Genomic DNA, 18,768 nt, shown 5'->3' with positions numbered 1-18,768 from the left:
CAAAAGCAGGTCGAGCTCATTGGCTTGTTTTTTTTAGTGTATCTCCACTTTTCTCCTAAATGTTAAGGGTGTCTGAGTCTTTTTAAGGACAACTGTATGCAGTATGAAGACAGATTTTGTTTGTTGCAAACAAGGGTTAGAAATGACAGATGGTATAATTTACCCTAAATCTAACATGGATCTGCAAAAGAGACCGTGAGAAGACGGAGAAGAGGATAGGACAATCTTCTTGTGTTTGAAAATAAAAATCAAGCAAAGGGCAGGATGAGACAAAGAGTGAATAAAATGTGAGTAAAAGGTGTGGAAATAAGGCTTCAATCTTGCAGTTTTGTTCCCCTTATTTCCCAGGTGCCTGCTCTTCTTCACCTCTGATACTGTATGTAAGAGTACACAGATTTGGGATTTTGTGTAAAAATAAACTCATAACCACCTTCCCAGCAGTGCAGGTGCAACCAGTGGCTACACTAAATCAGTCAAGCTCCTGAAATACCCGAGAGCCTGTACTGCGTCTGCTTCAGCTGATCCTCAGCAAGATGGATACATTGGCTCCGTTTTTACAGCCAAGGCTATAGCTTTGGACACATTTTATGTTCCATATTGTCAGTGTGTCCATGAAAATCCACTGAGACCTTTGGTATCTCAATAAGCTCTCAATAAAAAAAGAAGAAGAGGGAAAAAGAAAAAAACTGACAGATTTTAACAGAATATAGTGGATGCTAATGCAACAGATGGAAAGACTAATGCATTTTATAAGATGAAATTAGCGTATATTCTTTTTTCAAATAAACTTAAATCTTATAATGAATATTTGGTGAAACATTTATAATGACTAGCTTTCCATACCATATGGGGAATTTTTTATCTTGAAAGGGAAATCAAATCCCCAAAATGTAAGTTTGTGTCCCTAAAACAACTATTTCACCTCTCTAATAAAGAGTCTTAGACTTGCCAGATGAATCCAGTTGACTTATGGAGCTATTGTTAATGTAACCTAATCCAAAAGCAAATGTTACAACTGAGCCTTAGTTCAGCAAAGCTGTGTGTGCTAACTGTGTGTACTTTTGCATGGGTGTAAAGCTTTCCAAAATTAGAAACTGGCCTCCTCTGTCACTCTATAACAGAGGAGGTTGCACATAGCTGTTAAAAGCTTAGAAAAATCCGCAAGTGCTTGCTGGCCCTCTGACAAGGTCTTTGATCCTAACATCTGACCTGGACGTGACTTCCTCATCCAAGACTAACTGACAGCATGACGATGTTGTGTGATTTGCACATACAGAGTCTTGAAAAAAACAAATCTTCAGGATTTCAGACTTCAGGCTTTATGTTGCGATTCATCATGGAATGGGACTTTGCAATGTCAGTGTTTGACATATTGGAAGATTAAGTTGTCAACTTTGTTTTGATTTTACCGCCAGCCATTGCCATAAATAATCACAGGTGTATTTCTCCCTAGATTCCAAGTGCGAGGCAAAATGAAGGTGAAAATAAGTATTCAATGCCTTTTGTTTGTCAGCAAGCTTATGCAAAAACTAATGAACCATAATTCATGAGATTTGTTCGAGATGTGGAACATGGGCAAAGGAAGAAACTGTTTAATTTTGGTGTGGATCCAGATTGCTTTGTTTAAAACTAACAGGATATGGCATTAGCCTTGGCAGAGGATGACAACTCTGAGTGCCCTTCAAACTGCTCCAGTCTTTCATGGAGCAGTTTACTCCATGAAATGTATATAAATATAGGTTAGTAAAGCAAATTGGTTTCAGCCCCTCTGCCTTGTACTGACGCTACATCCAAATTGGTAACAAATGTTGAAAATCCAAAATACCTGTCAGGATAGTTTGGAAATATATGAAATCACAAAGAATTTGCTGCTATATGACTATGCAGCTCTTATTATGGCATGCTTTTATGAGATGCTTTGATGTAAATATGATCTAAGTTCTTCCAGTCTGATCAGATTTGACCTGATCTGATGAGAAAGCTCTCAGTGATAATAAAAGGGTGTATGAAACAACTGAGATCCATTCTTATCACTTAGTTGTGACTAAACAATCCATCATGTATTTCTGATGCCCTATGACGGTCCAGGAGAAAGACTAGCCTAAAAAATGTTCTGTGATCTCTCTCTGCCTGCTATGAACTATAGAATTGTCAAGTAACCCTTAAGTACACAAAAGAAGACTTGATATATTAGGATAGGGGCTCAGTATGAGTTGCCAGACTTTAGACCTTGGAATGAGGAAAGCAAGAAGAATGAACATTAGTAAAGCCTGACTCGCATCAGCAAGGCTGAAATATTGGGCCATACTAGCAATTTGCCAGGATCAACCAATTTGCCAGCAATTTGCCATATTGATACTGACATTTGTAATGGTCAATAAATGAAAATTTAAAAACTAAAGTAGTAAAGAAGTTAGTGGAGAATTTGATTTTGATTACAGTTCAGTCAGAACAATGCGAAGGATTTTACTTCCTCTTTGAAACATTGGAGAAAGACATATTTGCTCGATCTCTACAGAATGAGAGGAAATCAGAAAAATAACTTTATGCTAGCTGTGCAGCTGATTCGGATTAAAAATTACAACATAATAGAATCATCTAGTTAAAAACTATGTAACTTCCGACCAGACAGACCACTAGGTTTGCCTGACAAACCACAGGCACAATTTACCAGCATTTCACTGTTGCAGTTAATTTCAGGCTCTGCTTGTCAAATACATCCTGCTAACAACCACGATCCTTCCAGTAAAACCATTGCCTGTAACTTCCCCACATTCCCAAGTTTCATTGTGCTTTCATGGGTAAAGACGTCACAATAGAAGGAGGTCCATTTGGGTGGAAAGATTACTTCATGCCGTGACTATTCATGCTGAGTAAACAGAAAAACACTGCTTATTATTTCATGAAAATATGGTGAAAGCAGCTCCAGTATCGATATAAACTGAGTTTACTGCTCTTTAAAAATTATCCACCACGTATTCTGCAAAATGGTGACTGTGCCTAAAAAACCCCACATTTGGGCGTTGTGGCCCGTTCTGACTTAAAATTGAATGAAATACAAAAGAAGGTGGTGAAACATCGAGGAAATGGCATTGTTTTGTAGAATCAAAGAACAACATAGTAACTAATGATTGCTTAAATTTATGTGGAACGGCCGGATCTGCTTTGCTGTTTTTCCTCTACACTTTGCTATGAGAGGCTGTTGAAATGTTTGGGAGCGACACAATGGACGGCTTATGGCACTGACAAAACTGCTCTGTCTGACCCGAAATTTGATAAGTAATCTCATGACCCCAATTACGTTGTCATCTCTGGTTTCTTGTTGATCTAAAAGCCTGGCCAATTATAGTTAAAAGGTAGACATTTTCAATTAAGTGCAGTGAAAACATCAAGACTGTTCTCTGGGGCTGAACTTGCTCTTGAGTTAGAAACCTTTTTGGAAGATTGATATGTTTTTCTTTCTGCTCTGGTCAAAAGAAGCTGTTGAAAGCTTTAGGGGTCTGGGCACCAGCCTGGGATGTCTGATGTTGCCTGAGGCATTGAGTGATGACAGCATTGTTCAACCAAGACCTGAAGAAGAAGAAAAACAAACGTCTCCAAAGTCACCTAGAGAAGTACTTGAAGTTTCTGTCCAAGCCTCTTTGCTACTATACTACTAGCAAAGGGTTTAATCAAAAGAATTATTAAAGATTGGTTTTTCACATCAAAATCAACCTTAAATTACTAAAATTAGGAACTTTAGCAGCATAGAGTTCCACTGCCTTTACATACTTAATCAACAAATATTTAAAACAGTGGTTCTGAACCTGGGTTCGATCGAACCCTAGGGGTTCGGTGAGTTGATCTCAGGCACGCATGCACGGCTCATTTTGTGCACCAGTAAAAAACATATCTATGTCTTGAATTTGAAAAATATCATATTTTATTTTTCACTAAAGAGGGGTTCAGTGACTGCGCATATGAAACTGGTGGGGTTCGGTACCTCCAACAAGGTTAAGAACCACTGGTTTAAAATAACAAGAAAATGTGACTGTATCCTTGTGTTTTATCTCTTAACCCAACACTGAGGATAATCAGAATGTGATAGCAAAGCTAAAAAGCTTTAAGGCTAAATAGAACTACTTTTAGTTAACAAACATATTCATGTTAGCTTTTGGATTGCTTTGCTTGACAGCAAAAAAGATATTTCTCATTTTCAAACTGTGGTGATACAAGTACGAAGTGCAGTTTTATCAAAAGTGGACAAACACATCTAAAACACATAAGTTGGTGGAGAAATAATCAAACAAACACTTCTCTGCTCAGACTAAAATGGGGTCATCTTAAATGTTTCAGAACTGAGGGCAGCATTGTGCTACAGAATTATGGGTAATCTAGCACTGGCGAGGATGACAGAGCACACAGAAATGGAGAACACCCAAGTGCTCGTCCTCATCAACACTCGAGCATTTTGTATGGACATTTAGAAGCCCCGTGGGAGTATCAGAAAATGTTCTGACCATTTCAGATGTTTTATAATTACACTTGATTGACAAAAATTGCAGAGAACGCAATAAGTGTGGACACGCCTTGAGCTTAAATGATGCCGGATACAAGAAAAACAAATTCCATCGTTCAATACATTTCAGCCAGAGACGTACAAAACAAATGTGACTCATTACAAGCCCAAGACTTCAGTCAAAGCTGGAACAACTGAAGAAATCAGATTCTAGATGTTTGACTTGATTTGTAAGAGCACACAGGCTTGGGGTTATGTTTACTGCCCTCTAAAGTAGCCCACTTAAAACCCACAACCAAGCTCCAGTCAAACACTTTTTCTTTGTAAATGTGGAAATGATCCTTAAGCTTGCATATCCATTGTTCATTGTATCTTGCCTGCTCTTAAACCACCTCATATGCTGCAACAAAACAGATTTACTGTCACTTATTTATTTATTCATTTATTTTTGATGGAAAATGATGGAAAGATACTTATGGTTTTAGCGAGGCATGAAAGAAATAGTGTAGCACGTGCACCAACATAGGCACTAGGAGTGCTAATAAGAGCTTAAGACCAAGAACAGCAGCAGAGAGCAAACCACAAACCAAAGTGAGAAACTGACACAGACCATTTCTTTTATTATTGTTGATGATTGCATGTTAAAGAAAGCAAATAGAGAGAAATGGCATGAAAGACTCAAGAAGAGAGGGCCTGAAACTGAGACAGATGTTTGTTGATGTTTACTTGCCAGTGGAGGTGAGACAATGAAGGTAAATTGAAACCAAACCATCAGCTAGGTTTGTGTTGCGATTTTCAGGAAGTGAATCGACAGCGTGCTCACAAACATCCCAGCTGCAGACCAGCTGAGTGTACACAGACACCGCCGCTAATCCCACCACCCACTGTGAAATAATCGAGATCCTCCCTACAGATTCTCTCCGGGAAATACTTCTTCTACGACTTCTCACCATTGCCTGTGTTTATACTGATCTCACAATGTTACACTTCGGGGTGGCAAATAGAAACACCCATCCTGCTCTAATTTCAGTGAAATTCATCAAAAAAAGGCATCATGCAGGCTTCCTTTTAGGAATCAAGCAGGTGGTGTTTACATGGGGTAAACACAAGAACAAGGCAAGAAAAGTTAAAGTATTCAAAGTTCAGGTTTCTGCGGTGACGAGTTTAAACATGAGAAGTTCTTTGAAGTCTGTTTTTTTTTTGTTGTGCTGATGACCACAAGCCATCTATCAGCTAGACAGGAGGCAAGAACCATGGAGGTTCAAGGCTGGGACAGTATACCAGTACAACAGCTGAACTGTGACTCAGTACACCCTACTTAAAGTCTGCCAAGCGTGAGCAAAGATAAGAAAAAATTGAAAAAAAGCAAAACAAATTGGATTACACAACCAAACATATGTAGACACCATATGTATACCATACCTCCGTCCTGCATAACACAGAGATAATGCATGATTTGGTGTGAAAGAATTCAATAGCTTGCACAGAGCCCTACTTCAATCACACACCTTTGGGATGAATTGCAACAGCATCATGCTTTATCGCCCATCATCAAAGCCCAACTTTACTTTTGTTCTTTTGTGTCAGAATGAGAGAGGATCCCTGCAGCCAAAATCCTGCGTGAAGCCTTTGCAGAAGAGTGAAGGCGGTCCCAGCAGCAGATAAATGTCGGTCACTTTGGAGTGAACGGAAACGTACTACCTTTTCAACAATTGCGGATGATTAGTTAAAGAGTCGATGTTAAAGTGCCACCTTCAGTCCCCTTGGCTGATGGAACAAATTGGCTCAGAATGAATGAGCAACACATTCTTATCTTCACTAACATCATCATCCTGGTTTAAAGCAGGAAACAAGCTCGAGGGTAAAGGTGGTCTTTTTTTAGAGCGAAGGAAAGGAAAACTGGAAAGGAAAGGATGCCTCATAAATCTATCCTCACTGATGACTCCTCTGTCATTACAAATGCCCTCCTCCTGCAGCACACACGGTAACAATGTGCTACATACCTATACAACAACATCCCCTTATACAGGCAAGTATGCACTACTAAACAAAAACCCAGTAATTTTCTCATTGCTATCCATACAGAAAAAGCACTGTGGTACATTAATGACACCCCCAATCCTCACATGCAAGCATGTTTTTGAGACACAATGCAGTTGTTCACTCTATGACTTCATCACAGACTCAGATGCTCCTTTGCACTATGACAGGGCATGCCTTCTCGCTCGTCCCCACACAGCTGAACAGACACCTGCTTGTTTCGACTGTATCTTTCCGGCCTGACGGACAATTTCCATACTGTTAGAAATTCCATGTTTTCACCCATTGGCCTTCTGTAGTGCAAAAGCCAGGAAGCTGGCCTCTCCCAGAAAAATAAACATGGCGATTCAGACCACATTACATTGACATTAATTGGAGTTTTGATTCACCTCTAAGCCCTTCTGACGACAGCCTTTCATCATCCCATTGCCTACACGAACACAGCAAGACTTACAGGTTTAGATTCTGAGTCATACTTTATGCAACATACACAAACACATAATGTATTGTGGTTCAGCAACATCTGTTTATAGCTATAACCATACTTAACTACTGTGATGTTCCAGTACTTACTGCCGAGCAAGTTTTTTTCTCTGGCTTTTGCCATTAAACAGCTCTTCAAGGACAGACAGCAAAGGTACTTTCTCAAAGGTACTTCAATAACAGGGGTTTTCATAAAAGAAGATTTTTCTTAATATTTTTTCAGTTACCTTCCAATCAAAGAAATCCAGTTGTAGCATCTACAGCAGAAGTGATGCACAACCCATGAATGGTCAACCAGGATGTCACTTAAGATTTGGCCACAGTTAAAAAAAAAAAAGTACATTTAACACACTTCTTTGTTGGGTCCTACAGTACCTACTTTGATTGCATATGTGTGTTCACAGCTTAGACTGTATAAAAACTAGACACAGCCACAGTGACATCTTTGGTCTCATTACCATATTGGGGTTTCTTGTGTGATGTCATGTGCACATAGCTTAGTAGTTGTAGCAACCAAAGCAATCACAATCTGGTTGGGAAATACATGTCTGTGAAGGTTCTCAGTCATCCAGTTGGGGAATACACATTTTCCCTCGGTGATTGGCTGTCTGTAGGCCTGGGGCTTTGGAAATTATTTTCCCAGGACTGCCATCAACCTCTAGCAACAAATCACAACCGGACTGGGAATACTCATTTTTCCCACATGACCGGTGGTTGTCAACTGGTTAAGGACCAGTCTCTAGGCCTGTGTGACTGGTGTCTTTCTCACTTGATCGTACATGGTCACTGTGATTGTCACACATCCAGAATGGCTAACAAGTTCATGTCACATGGTCTTATATCTGCAAAACATAAAAACGTACAGTTTTTGTACCTCCTTGTTGGCTTCATGGCTACATGTGCCTGAATATTAAAGACACAACAGTCCAAAAGCAGCAAAAGGATAGAGACCAACAACTAAATTTCAGCTAGTAGGGAAGATACATAGCTAATGTTCATGGTGATACCACTTCTAGCTAGCTATCAACGTTGTTTTGCTGTTTTTTGGTTAATATGCATTTTATCTTCAACATCCTAGATAAATCTGTGCTAAAGTAATACTACAGTAACACTACAGTAAGCTGCAGTATCTGTAGCATACATAGTTGTAAACATTTCTAAAATAAGTTAAACAGCATGGCAATCATGGTTAAAGGCTTCAGTCATAATGTGACTTTGTGCACAACTTGTGTGATCTCAGGCAGCACTATATTGTCAACATTTACACAGTACACTAGTAGTGTACTACATAGAAGTCTATTAATGCAAGTCTCTGAGATATGCTGCCAAAAGAAAGGGTTTATGGGAATCTATAGCAGGGGTGGGACATTTTGACCCAACAGAAACAGAATTCATACCAAGTGATGCAAAAATTAAAAAAAAAAAAAAAAATCAGCCAAATTTTAAGGAATTTCCCAAACAAAACCACATGTCAGAATAATTTTGGGCAAAAAAATTGTCATGGGATTAATTGTGTGACCACAAGGACTGTCTGTATCTGTGATTTTCATGCACATTAGACTTTGCAGAGATTTCGCACGGAAAAAGGAAGGACTTTGATCTGCTAGTAGCACTATAAAGACAAACTCCTGGGAATAATAGAATTCATCATTAAGGGAAAAGCTGAACAAAATGTCATAACAAAGTACAGACGTCTTCAATCTGTGTTTTTCTTTTTCTCTCTCTCTCTCTCTCTCTTAAATGTCATTAAGAAAAACAATCTATTTTATATTGAATAAGAGTATTGATATTTTCCAGACACAAACAGCAGCAACAGTCGGTAAAGGAGTCAAAGCGCAGAGCTGTTTGATCCTCTTCATCCAGTGCTGGATTAAAGACCAAGGAAAAGAAAACAGTTGACAACATCCAACAAAGTGTTTGCAGCTCCAGTATTGAGGATGAAAAAAACCCTTTGATGGCCAAAGCTTTGATTTAAAGGAGCGACAATGGATGTTCAGATAAGAATTAATGAGAGGTTTAGTAAAGATAAGTTATCTTAGGAATTTGAACTTGCCAACATGCTCCATCAATTTCCAAAAAAAAGACTTAAAAACCAAGAAGGGAGGTCAAGGTGACATTAACGATCACACCTTTATCTTCCCACACAGAAACTTGCTATACTTAACACATCCTGTGTTTGTTGTCAGGTTTCATGCCTTGAAGTCATTCATCTCATCCCACACAGACTGCCACTTAAAATAGTGGCTTGTTTTGTCCAGGACAAATTTAGCTATTCCTGTTTACCCTCCAGGATAATGCATGTGTTTTTAGTTAAGGGTTTCTTTTGGATCACTTGCAGAGGCCCCAATACAGGCTGTATAGCAGCTTTCCTCAAAGTGTTATTGTCAGCAGCACACAGCCAGTGTCTTTGTAGCTGCGTTTTCATGGTCTCGTGTTCATTTTGAAAGATTTTAATGAGAATATTAGAAAAAGAAATCAAAAAAGACAAGATCAAGACCACATGACAATCAGTCACAAGTGATGAATGAAATACAATCCAGATGAAGACAGCAGTTGGTACAGTGGACCAAATATGGAAGTTGGAAGTAAACAGTAATAACCTGGGCTGCAGACACTGCAACAAAAACAAGCCACAGTACATCTTGAATCGGTTTGAGCTTGCTGACATATGAAAGTGTAAACAGCCACAAGAATGGTTCAACTCTTATCTCAAGAAGGGACACATGAGGCCACATAGTCTTATGCCTAAATGACTATAAAAGAGGGTGAATAGGTCATTTTCCAGTGTCTAAATGTTTAGGATAACTCCTCAGCGTCGACTAGGTGAGACATTTCAGGCATATCCTGCTGGGAGGAGACCCCAGAGTGAAGAAATTACATCTCTAGGCTGACCTAGAAATACCTCGAAGACCCCCTGGAAAGGCTGGAGGCAGTGGCTGGAGAAAGGGATGTTTGGGTATCACTGCTTGGACTGATGTGATTCACACTCGGATAAGTAACAGAAGACAAAATGACAGGTCGATACATGTAATAGTTTGCAGAAACAACTTCTAGAAGTGCAGATTTAAAGTGTGAAAAGTACAGAAATTTTTGGATTTTGTACAGCCATTTTTAACGTGCAGTTTGTGGTTAGATAGGTGTTTTGTCACAAAGTCTTGAAGGTAGACATGTGCAAGATTTTCTTCTGTTTATTTGGTCACCTTCCCATGAAGTTCAAAGAAAAACTAGTGAGCATATTTGGTCTTTTTCATAACCTGCACAACCATGGTGTGAATTCTGTGCATGCGCATCTTTTTGCTATGTAGTACTGGAAATAATGTAATGTTTGCCTTTTAGATTATAAAAGGCAGTCTTGAACTGAAACAAACTAGAATTCTGATGTGATTTGCTAAACTTTTCCTGAGCCAAAACCAAAAGGTATACAAGACTAAGTGCATTAGCAAGCTAAAGCAAACGTTTGATTTGTTATGGCAGTGCTTCCAACAGTTAATTCATTTTCATGTGAGTTGAACATCTCAGAGGAAAACACGTGTCAGTTACAGCACATCATTGCAGCATAAAAAAGCAAAGGCAGCATTATTTATACTGTGTAACCTCGTACGGCCCATTGGCAAATTTGTCACGGTTTATAAACACGTGGATGTGGTCAAAGAAACAGCTGGCCTCTCTTAACATTCGGTGGTAGTCAGAGTGATATTACCTGATTGTTTCCTTTTTGGTGACAGCTTTTGTGCTCGGACCTCGCTGTTGTGATGTTTCCCAAGAAATACAAGCTCAGTATTTTATGAGTTGACTCACTTGTCTGCTATGTCATCTTGTGGATGGAAACTGGACATTTATTATTTTAATCGGAAAATGTTACAGACTTTTAAAGCCTCAAATGTTGTATGTAGGGGTTTTTTGCTTAGCTATGAAATCACAGTTGGACAGGGCTGAGAATCTCCCTATGAAGTAGTTTTAATAACAGTCTTAATAATCAAAAGCTGACATGTTACCTCTGTTCAAGCCCACAATCTAGATGACCCACATCAAAACTGGAGCCAAACCAGGATCTCATCAAGTCAGAATCAAGACCAAATGGATGTGGAAATATTACATATTGCTATTACATAATGCTTCCTTATAGTCAGTGTCAGCATGCATGTATTATTAAAACTATGATTAAGACTGGATCTACAGGTTTTATTGTCATATAATAGAGTGAATTTCATCAGCTACTATGAAACCAAGGCTTTTGGATTAATAAGAGTTACACTGAGATCTTCCTCTTTTTATTGGTTAATGCAGCAATAATCCAGCGGCTTCCAGCTAAAATTAGGAGCTACAGAAGCCTGGTACTTCCACAAAGATTTATTTCCATTTCCATTGTTTTCATCACACTTGAAGTCTTCATCTGACACTGACAAATCATGATACCTCCCCAGGAAATATATCCAGCACTGTGCAGCTAAGCCTCCAGCTACAAAACCAATCTTTGGTGGTTTAACACCAAAGTAGTTTTTGGAGAAAGGTTGACATTTCAGTGAGTTAAATCAACTCTTTTATACTTGAGTGACCTAAATTGAATCTATCGTTTGGTTCTTTTGCCAGTGATAATCTTGAGGTCAGTAAAAGTTGCTTGTTTTATTGCACCCTGTTTGTTACTCTGATGCAAGTCTAACCTCATTACCCTGATGACCTTCACAGAGCAAATATGAGATAAACAGAAAACAGGCCTGTGTTTACCAGGAGAAAAAATGCTTTGCTTTGGTGTGAGAATCAATCTCTTTTAAATTCTGTTTTATTTTGCAACACGTTTATATATTTAAACTTGAGGTTTTCTTCTGGCTCAACATTTTCTCATTCAAAACAGCTTCATACAAAAGTCAAATGTGGGTCATGTGTGCAAACCACAGTCATCCCCCACCCTATTTTTTCCTATATCGGTAATATACTTCTAACAACACCCTTTAACCTCTCTAAGGACTTGCATCATGACAATAATCTTGTGATAATCATCGCCACCATTGTCTTCATCATAATCACCCTGATCACTATAATTACCCTCAGCACCAAGTTCAGTGTAATCACCACATTCTCTTATACTCACATCATCAGCCACACTGTCTTATCATCCTTCATTGTTCACTGTCCTGGACGTTTATTTTGCTTCAGATAATTAAAACCATTATCATTGGACAATAATTACCATGTGGACACCAGCTGGAGAGCTTTGCATGCGTGTACTCATTTTGACGTATATAAACCCATGCATGTGCAAGTGCACATACAGAGTTGCTACTCTATATATGCATATGCACTCATTAGTGAAGATTGAAAACAGGGAGTACCCTGGCAGGTATTCATTTATTATTATTTTGGATATGAAAACAATAGGGCTGATATTTGGATCCTTTTCATCTTGGACCAAAGTGGTTTTACAATTTATTTTTGTAAAATAAATTGTAAAACCATTTATTTTTTACAATTTATTTTAAAGAGTTTACTTATTAAACTCTTTACTTTAATAAGTAAAGAGTTTCTTTACTTATTAATGGGATTTTCAAAATGGTGTTCTCAACATATTTAACTTCAAATTTAATAGAAAATCTATACGTCTACACATTCAACACAATGTCCCATTTTTAAAACCCTGAGCATGTGTAGCCTTCCATATATTGGATTTTTGGATCCTTGAAGTGACCGCTCCAAGTTATCAGCTCATGTCAGGACGTTGCGTTACGAAGATTCATCACACAGGCACATACTGTATCAAGCGTCTTTAACCACAATTACCTGCACAGCAATCATTTTGTGAAATTATTGCACTACAAGAAAACCTTGAAAGATAACAAAATCTTTAAAAGGCTTTAAAAAAGTGACTATTGTACATTCATCTCTCTCACAAATGTTATGACGGATGGTAATTAGCAATATATTGTATACTAAAGCTGTTTTATATATAAACTTTTGCTGCAGACCTGGACATGATAACATGGGAGTCTGAAAACTGACTCACTTTTGGGGCTAGCTTAAATTAGCCATTCAAAGAACTGCAGTTTTTGGCACTGCTATGTTGGCTTAACTTTTTAGCCACTTGGTTAGTTCAAATGACTCATGTAACTTTAATACATAACTTATTTATTCATTCACTGACAGATGCTGTAATGTTCCAGTCATGGAATTTCTCTTTGTGTTTCCAGCTTTTAGTTCTGATGCTTCCAGCTGAAAACCATTCTCACACATTAGTAACAGACATAGCTAAGAAAAGCAGTTTGCACTATTTCACACTAAGAGAAAGGATTATATCATTTTCTCCTTTTTGAAATCATGCACAGAAACGTGAATGTTGCCACAGCGACAGCTCTGTTTAAGGATATTTACAACATGCAGCTTGGAAATATGTGTCCCTGGTGCTCTCTCGGGCAAGTGAGCCAGCGTGCGCAAGCACACTCTGCTTTTTTCCCCCTGTCTTGAAAAAGTGAATCATGGCAGAGGATTATAAATATGGCAAGAACACAAACAGCCTGAGAATGGAGCCTCTGGCTCACCCAACATCTGCAGGATCTACAGTAAAGGAAACTGGACAATGAAATCACATTTTTGAAAATTTGTTTTAGCACCACCCACCTCCTCACACACATCAACACCAGTTCAGCTTGGATGCAGAGCACATTTAGAGCTTGTTTTCATTCCCACGCGATTATATTCCATTTATCTCTTAAGAGGACATGCTTATTAAAAGTGGTCACACATTGTTTTAAGCCAGCAGGTGCATAGGTTGTGTTTAATTCCTAATATAAGCAAGACCACTAAGCTCCATAAGGGCCACATTAGGTAACGAGACCCTGTAATCATTTAGCTAAGCCTGGACAATGCTGCTCTTGTGACATGGGGGTCTTTGTGGTTTACACAGGTCAAGCTATCCTTACAGATAACTGCAAAATGCTAATCTGGATTCCAGCACACTGACGAAAGCAGTGATGGTATATTGGCCTGTCTGTCTGAAGCGTAGCATGAAAACTAATAAAGTGAGGCTCTCAGAGATAATTGGCAATGACTGTCATCTATGACATGCACCTTCCAATGCTCAGCATTGCATCATCTTCACTCGCTTAATTATGCAGTGCTACTGAGTGCAGAGCTTTTCTGTCAATACGTACATTGTGAGGTTTTACTGGTATCCAGTTGCAATGGAAAAGAAAATCTGCAAGTCTTCCAGCACTAATTGGAAACATGTTAAAGTGTCCTGAGTGATGTATTAATCACTACAAAGAAAATCTAGGTTTAAGCTGTGAAAACAGTCTCCAGAAACAGCAAAGCACTGCACACGGGATCAGAGAAACAAGTCAGCCAAGAAATAACTCAAGAAATAATATGGAACAGAAGCCTAAAGGAGTCTCCCTCGCTTGCATCAATGCTATAAATTTAAAAGCACTGGTTTGCCAAAGAGTTTGGGAATGCCAGTATGTGTCCACATCCATCCATCGCACCTCCACCTCATCCTCCCTAAATCTGCATTATAATCAGTGTTGTGTAAGGTGACTCAAGAACCATCCCAACTGAACTTAGGCACCAGATCTTCTGATGATCAGCTGGTCTGTGATCACATTGACTTCAATTGGGCTTTTATGAATAGGTCTGCAGGTGGGTTGAACTGGCCTAAAATATACCCAAGTAGAGAATAAACTTTAGAGAGTGGTGACAATTATGTCACACCAATGGTAGCCTAGTTCTCCTCAGTGTAGGGCAGTATATGTTTCTTCATTAGACATTTAAGGCTCCTTCATGTATCTCCTGCTCAAGTAAACCTGGTCTTATAACACCAATATAAAACATCCCCTAGGATGTCAAACTGGGGCCACATTTTGAACACCACTTCAAAAAACAGGCTTAAACTCTCAAGACATCTCCAGGGTCTTTGCACTTTAATTATCACCAACATGTGAGTAAAGAGCCTAGAAGAGTTGTAGTGAAAGGGAGAAACAACAGCCAGAGACTTAAAAGAAATCTTACGCTGTCTTTTTAAATGTGGTCAAATATACAACATTGAAAGCTGAAACATCAACATTTCTATTACTTGAACATTAATTAAATCTAAAATGTCCTAAACTACTCAGCTAACCACATTATCAACAGAATAATATTTACACACACTTTTTTTTAAGTAACAGAAAAGTCCCTTTCAGGACTAGAGAGCAACTGCTCCATCATTCATATTCAACAGCTGAAAAACCTCTGAACCAGCAGAAAGTTTGCCAACAGTAGGAAAAAAAACCAAAAAAAAAAACCAAACAAACAACAAGGAAAAAAAAAAAAAAAAAAAAAAAAAAAACAGTCAACAGCCACATACCGTCCAGCAGCTGATAGGCAGACGAGCAATGGCAGCAGAACCGGAGGGCAAGGAGAAATAATCCAAAGAGCCAGGGAAGAATGCTGCACAAAAAACACAATTTAGGAATAAGAAAACTTGCTAAAAGTTCATCAATTCAACTTCTTTACAGAAAACACAGTGGGTTTCATTTACCGTGGAGTCATCTTTAGTGTTGGTGAGTTTATGTCCATGCTAAAGTTGCCCCGTTTCTATGTGGTGCTGATAGAGAGACAGTGAGAGAGAGAGAGAGATGGAGCTCACTCTGCCTCGCTCTCATTCACTCCAGACTAAAAACTGCTCTTTCCTCCTCCTTTCTCTTGCCCCCTGATTCTCTCTCGCTCGCTCTCTGGTTCTCAGTCAAACAAAGGCAGCTTCAGTGAATCGGGACTCAAGGGGCCCTCGTAAAGCTGAAATCTGACTCCCAGCGTCTCCTCTATGGACCACCGCTTTCTAATCCAGCCCTCCCCTCAGACATCTCAACTCCAGATCCAAATTAACACACTCCAGTTAAACCACCCCCCCTCCACCAGAGACACACACCAACTTTTCTCCTGCTCCCCTTCACTGGTGTGGTTTCTCTCACTTTCTCAGCACTTGGGAGCACTTTTTGTGTGGCCTTGACTTGCTGGGGGAAGACACTGTAACATCTGCAGCATTCAAAGCTTTCTTTAAGCAAAGACAAGAACTTCTGTCAGGGTCAAAGCAAATATTCAGATAGCTTAGAGCAGAGCTTACATTATTTGTTGGCATCACTTCAGTGCGTTCTCTTTGTCAGGTTCAGCCCACCAAAAGCAGAATCCCCTAATCCACAGCAGCACCTGGATTATTAGAAGTCTGGTTCTCCTTCCAAACAAAAATTGGCACGGAAAATAATTTTTTCTTGTCATTTTGAATGAAATTTAGTTTCTTCTTTTTTTTTGTGTCCCGTTTGGATCTTTAGCCATCAGAATTGTTGTCTTAAGGCCAAGAAAGATGCCAAGCGGATTTATTTTACCAAGTGGATCATCATGGCCTTGCCATATTGGTCCATTTGATTGACCTTTATTATAATTATGAATTTATTTTATTTTCAGTTCCTACAAACGGGACAGACATGACTGGGGGATAGGACAGGGAGAAAGAATGAAAGAAAGAGAGGGAGAGAAAGAAAACCAAAGGGGAGAAGAGACGGTGAGAAGGGGGGGAAGAAATGAAATTTAGTTTCTAACATCCATCTTTTATTTTGACTTCCAAATCACTGCTTTGTCCTCCATAGACACACCCTTTCAGCTCTTCCTGCAGCAGGTCATCGTGGGCCATGTTAGGAGTTTTGTCTCCCCAGCCTCTTGTAGGTCTTTCCTGGGTTCTACCCTTTGAACATGCCTGGATGCGCCCAGAAGGAAACCCGATCAGACGCTTAAAAGCATCAACTTTAAGCCTCTCATACGTTTAAACGTTTTACCGTCTCCTCAAGGGTGAGCTAAAACCCCCTTTGAAGAAAAGCTCAGCCGTTTGCATGAAATATAATGATATCACACCTACCCATCCTATATTTTCAAGGCACAGAGGCACTTCATCACATTGAATCACTCATTAGCTGAATGTTGTTCCAGATTCTTTCACCCTACTTTAAACCCTGGTGACTCCTATAGTTTCCAAAAGACTTCTGGTTATATAGAAATCTGGGTATGGGAAAACAGTTATGAACTTGGGTCAGTAGTTTCAGGTCATATTGAATACACTATAAGGTTAATTTAGGGTTAGGGGGTTAGGATTGGGGGTTAGGGTAAGGGTTTGTATTCATGAGTGAATCATAATTGTTGCTTACCATAAAAGTCCTCATATTTGGAGCTGCCTTCTTGATACAAAGGTTTTGTTTTGTTTTTTTTTTACTTTCAGTCCACCCCTGATCTGCCAGTGCATTCACTGTCTAGGGCATCAACTAGAAATTAAATCCAAAAAATAACAACATTTAGCACATTTCTCAATTTAGAGATTTTTTGTGAACTTTGCTTCTGTTTTCACTCGCTATTTAGTCAGTTTTAGGCATCAGAGCTTCTTGACTAGGTTCATGAAAAGGGGTAAACATTATTCCTACACTTTGAAAATCAGCACTTAAGGGTTTCCATTGACTCCAAGAACCAGTATATGTCTCATCTCTCCATTGGCATGACCAGGTGCATCTCACCACTGACACTAAAGGACACCTGACATGCCAGCTGCTTTGACAAAATTGCACTATTTCACAGCTCACAGGCTGACTGCTACCCATCAAAGTGTGCTTAAACTACAATATCTAACTCACCGTCAAAAACAGTAAACTCATCAGATCCTGAGATTGCTAAAATCCACATTTTTGGGCGTCTTATGATATAAAAATAAAGTCAGAATAGCAGAAATAGCAGACAATGTGGCACACACTGCAAAGGAATTTTGTGATAATAGGTTAATCATTTCTGCTTGTGATAACACCTCTGGTGACTCATCAGACCCAGTGTCTGGACTGAAGAGCACTTCATACGGGAGCAAAATGGAATCTGCTTTAAACAAACGCACGCAAACCCCCGCCGGTCTGTCTGCAGGAGCCAATGTGGTCGAGGGGAGGACAGATAAGGATGTGTTCAGACCTTGCTTCTGACGGCTCAGACAGATAAGAGCCATCATGGACTGTGAGTGATGCTATTAGTGAGGCAGAAACTATGATAAGCTTTATTCACATAACTGACATCATACTGACTGACCAGCGCTTTCATGAGATGCTGAGTGTCTTTTTACCCATATCTTTCCTTCTTTATGCGATCTGTTATACTAGATAATTTGTTAATGAGGATTTATTCCATTAAAATAAAAAGCTGTCTTGGATGTGAAGTTGCAGTTGTCCAGCTGTAAAAGGGCAAGAGGCAAGGTACACCCTGAACAGGTCACCTGTGCATCACAAGGCTACAGAGAGACAGATTCATAATTAAATTCACACCTATGGCCAATTCAGAATCACCAGAATCATGAAAGTCTTTGGACTTTGAAAGGAAGCTGGAGTAACCAGAGAGAACCCATAGAGACACAGGGAGAACATGCAAACTATAAAGCCTAAAATCCAGTAAAGAAACAGGCTATCCATAAGTACATCTACAACAAACCACAAAAACTTTCCCTAACCTAATACTAAACCGAAAACATCTCAAACAACAGATATAAATGAGTTACTGTTATCAAAGTTTCATGAGGGGAATCCATAACCATAGCCCTAAAAGAGATCTAACCAAATATAGGGTACGTGTCCAACCTTCTCCACTAGAACAATCTATTGCCAGTGACAGTAATATGGGCTGAAATTACATTTACTCTAAAATGTATTTCCCAGTCCAAGGTAATCCCTGTTTGTTCTTTGAACATACTGTTTTCAACGAGAACAGTC

The 18,768-nt window shown here is 39.1% G+C and overlaps 1 protein-coding gene across 2 annotated transcripts in view; it reads right to left on the bottom strand.

Moving 5' to 3' along the window:
- The window catches only part of LOC308385770 (collagen alpha-1(XV) chain-like), a 59,969-nt gene extending 44,147 nt beyond the window's left edge, over positions 1-15,822 (bottom strand). For both annotated transcript variants that reach the window (XM_080864894.1, XM_080864895.1), the window contains exons 1-2: positions 15,528-15,822; positions 15,354-15,436 (exon numbers count right to left, since the gene is read on the bottom strand). In XM_080864894.1, coding sequence (XP_080721020.1) covers positions 15,354-15,436; positions 15,528-15,565 — 121 coding nt within the window. In that variant the 5' untranslated portion in view covers positions 15,566-15,822. The remainder of the gene's footprint in view (positions 1-15,353; positions 15,437-15,527) is intronic.
- Positions 15,823-18,768: the final 2,946 nt, after the last annotated feature.

This window comes from Rhamphochromis sp. 'chilingali', assembly GCF_963969265.1.
Source record: "Rhamphochromis sp. 'chilingali' genome assembly, chromosome: 18".
In the NCBI taxonomy this organism is placed as follows: Eukaryota; Metazoa; Chordata; class Actinopteri; order Cichliformes; family Cichlidae; genus Rhamphochromis; species Rhamphochromis sp. 'chilingali'.
The sequence above is the reverse complement of the archived record's forward strand: the minus strand, read 5'-3'. Positions and strand labels throughout refer to the sequence as shown.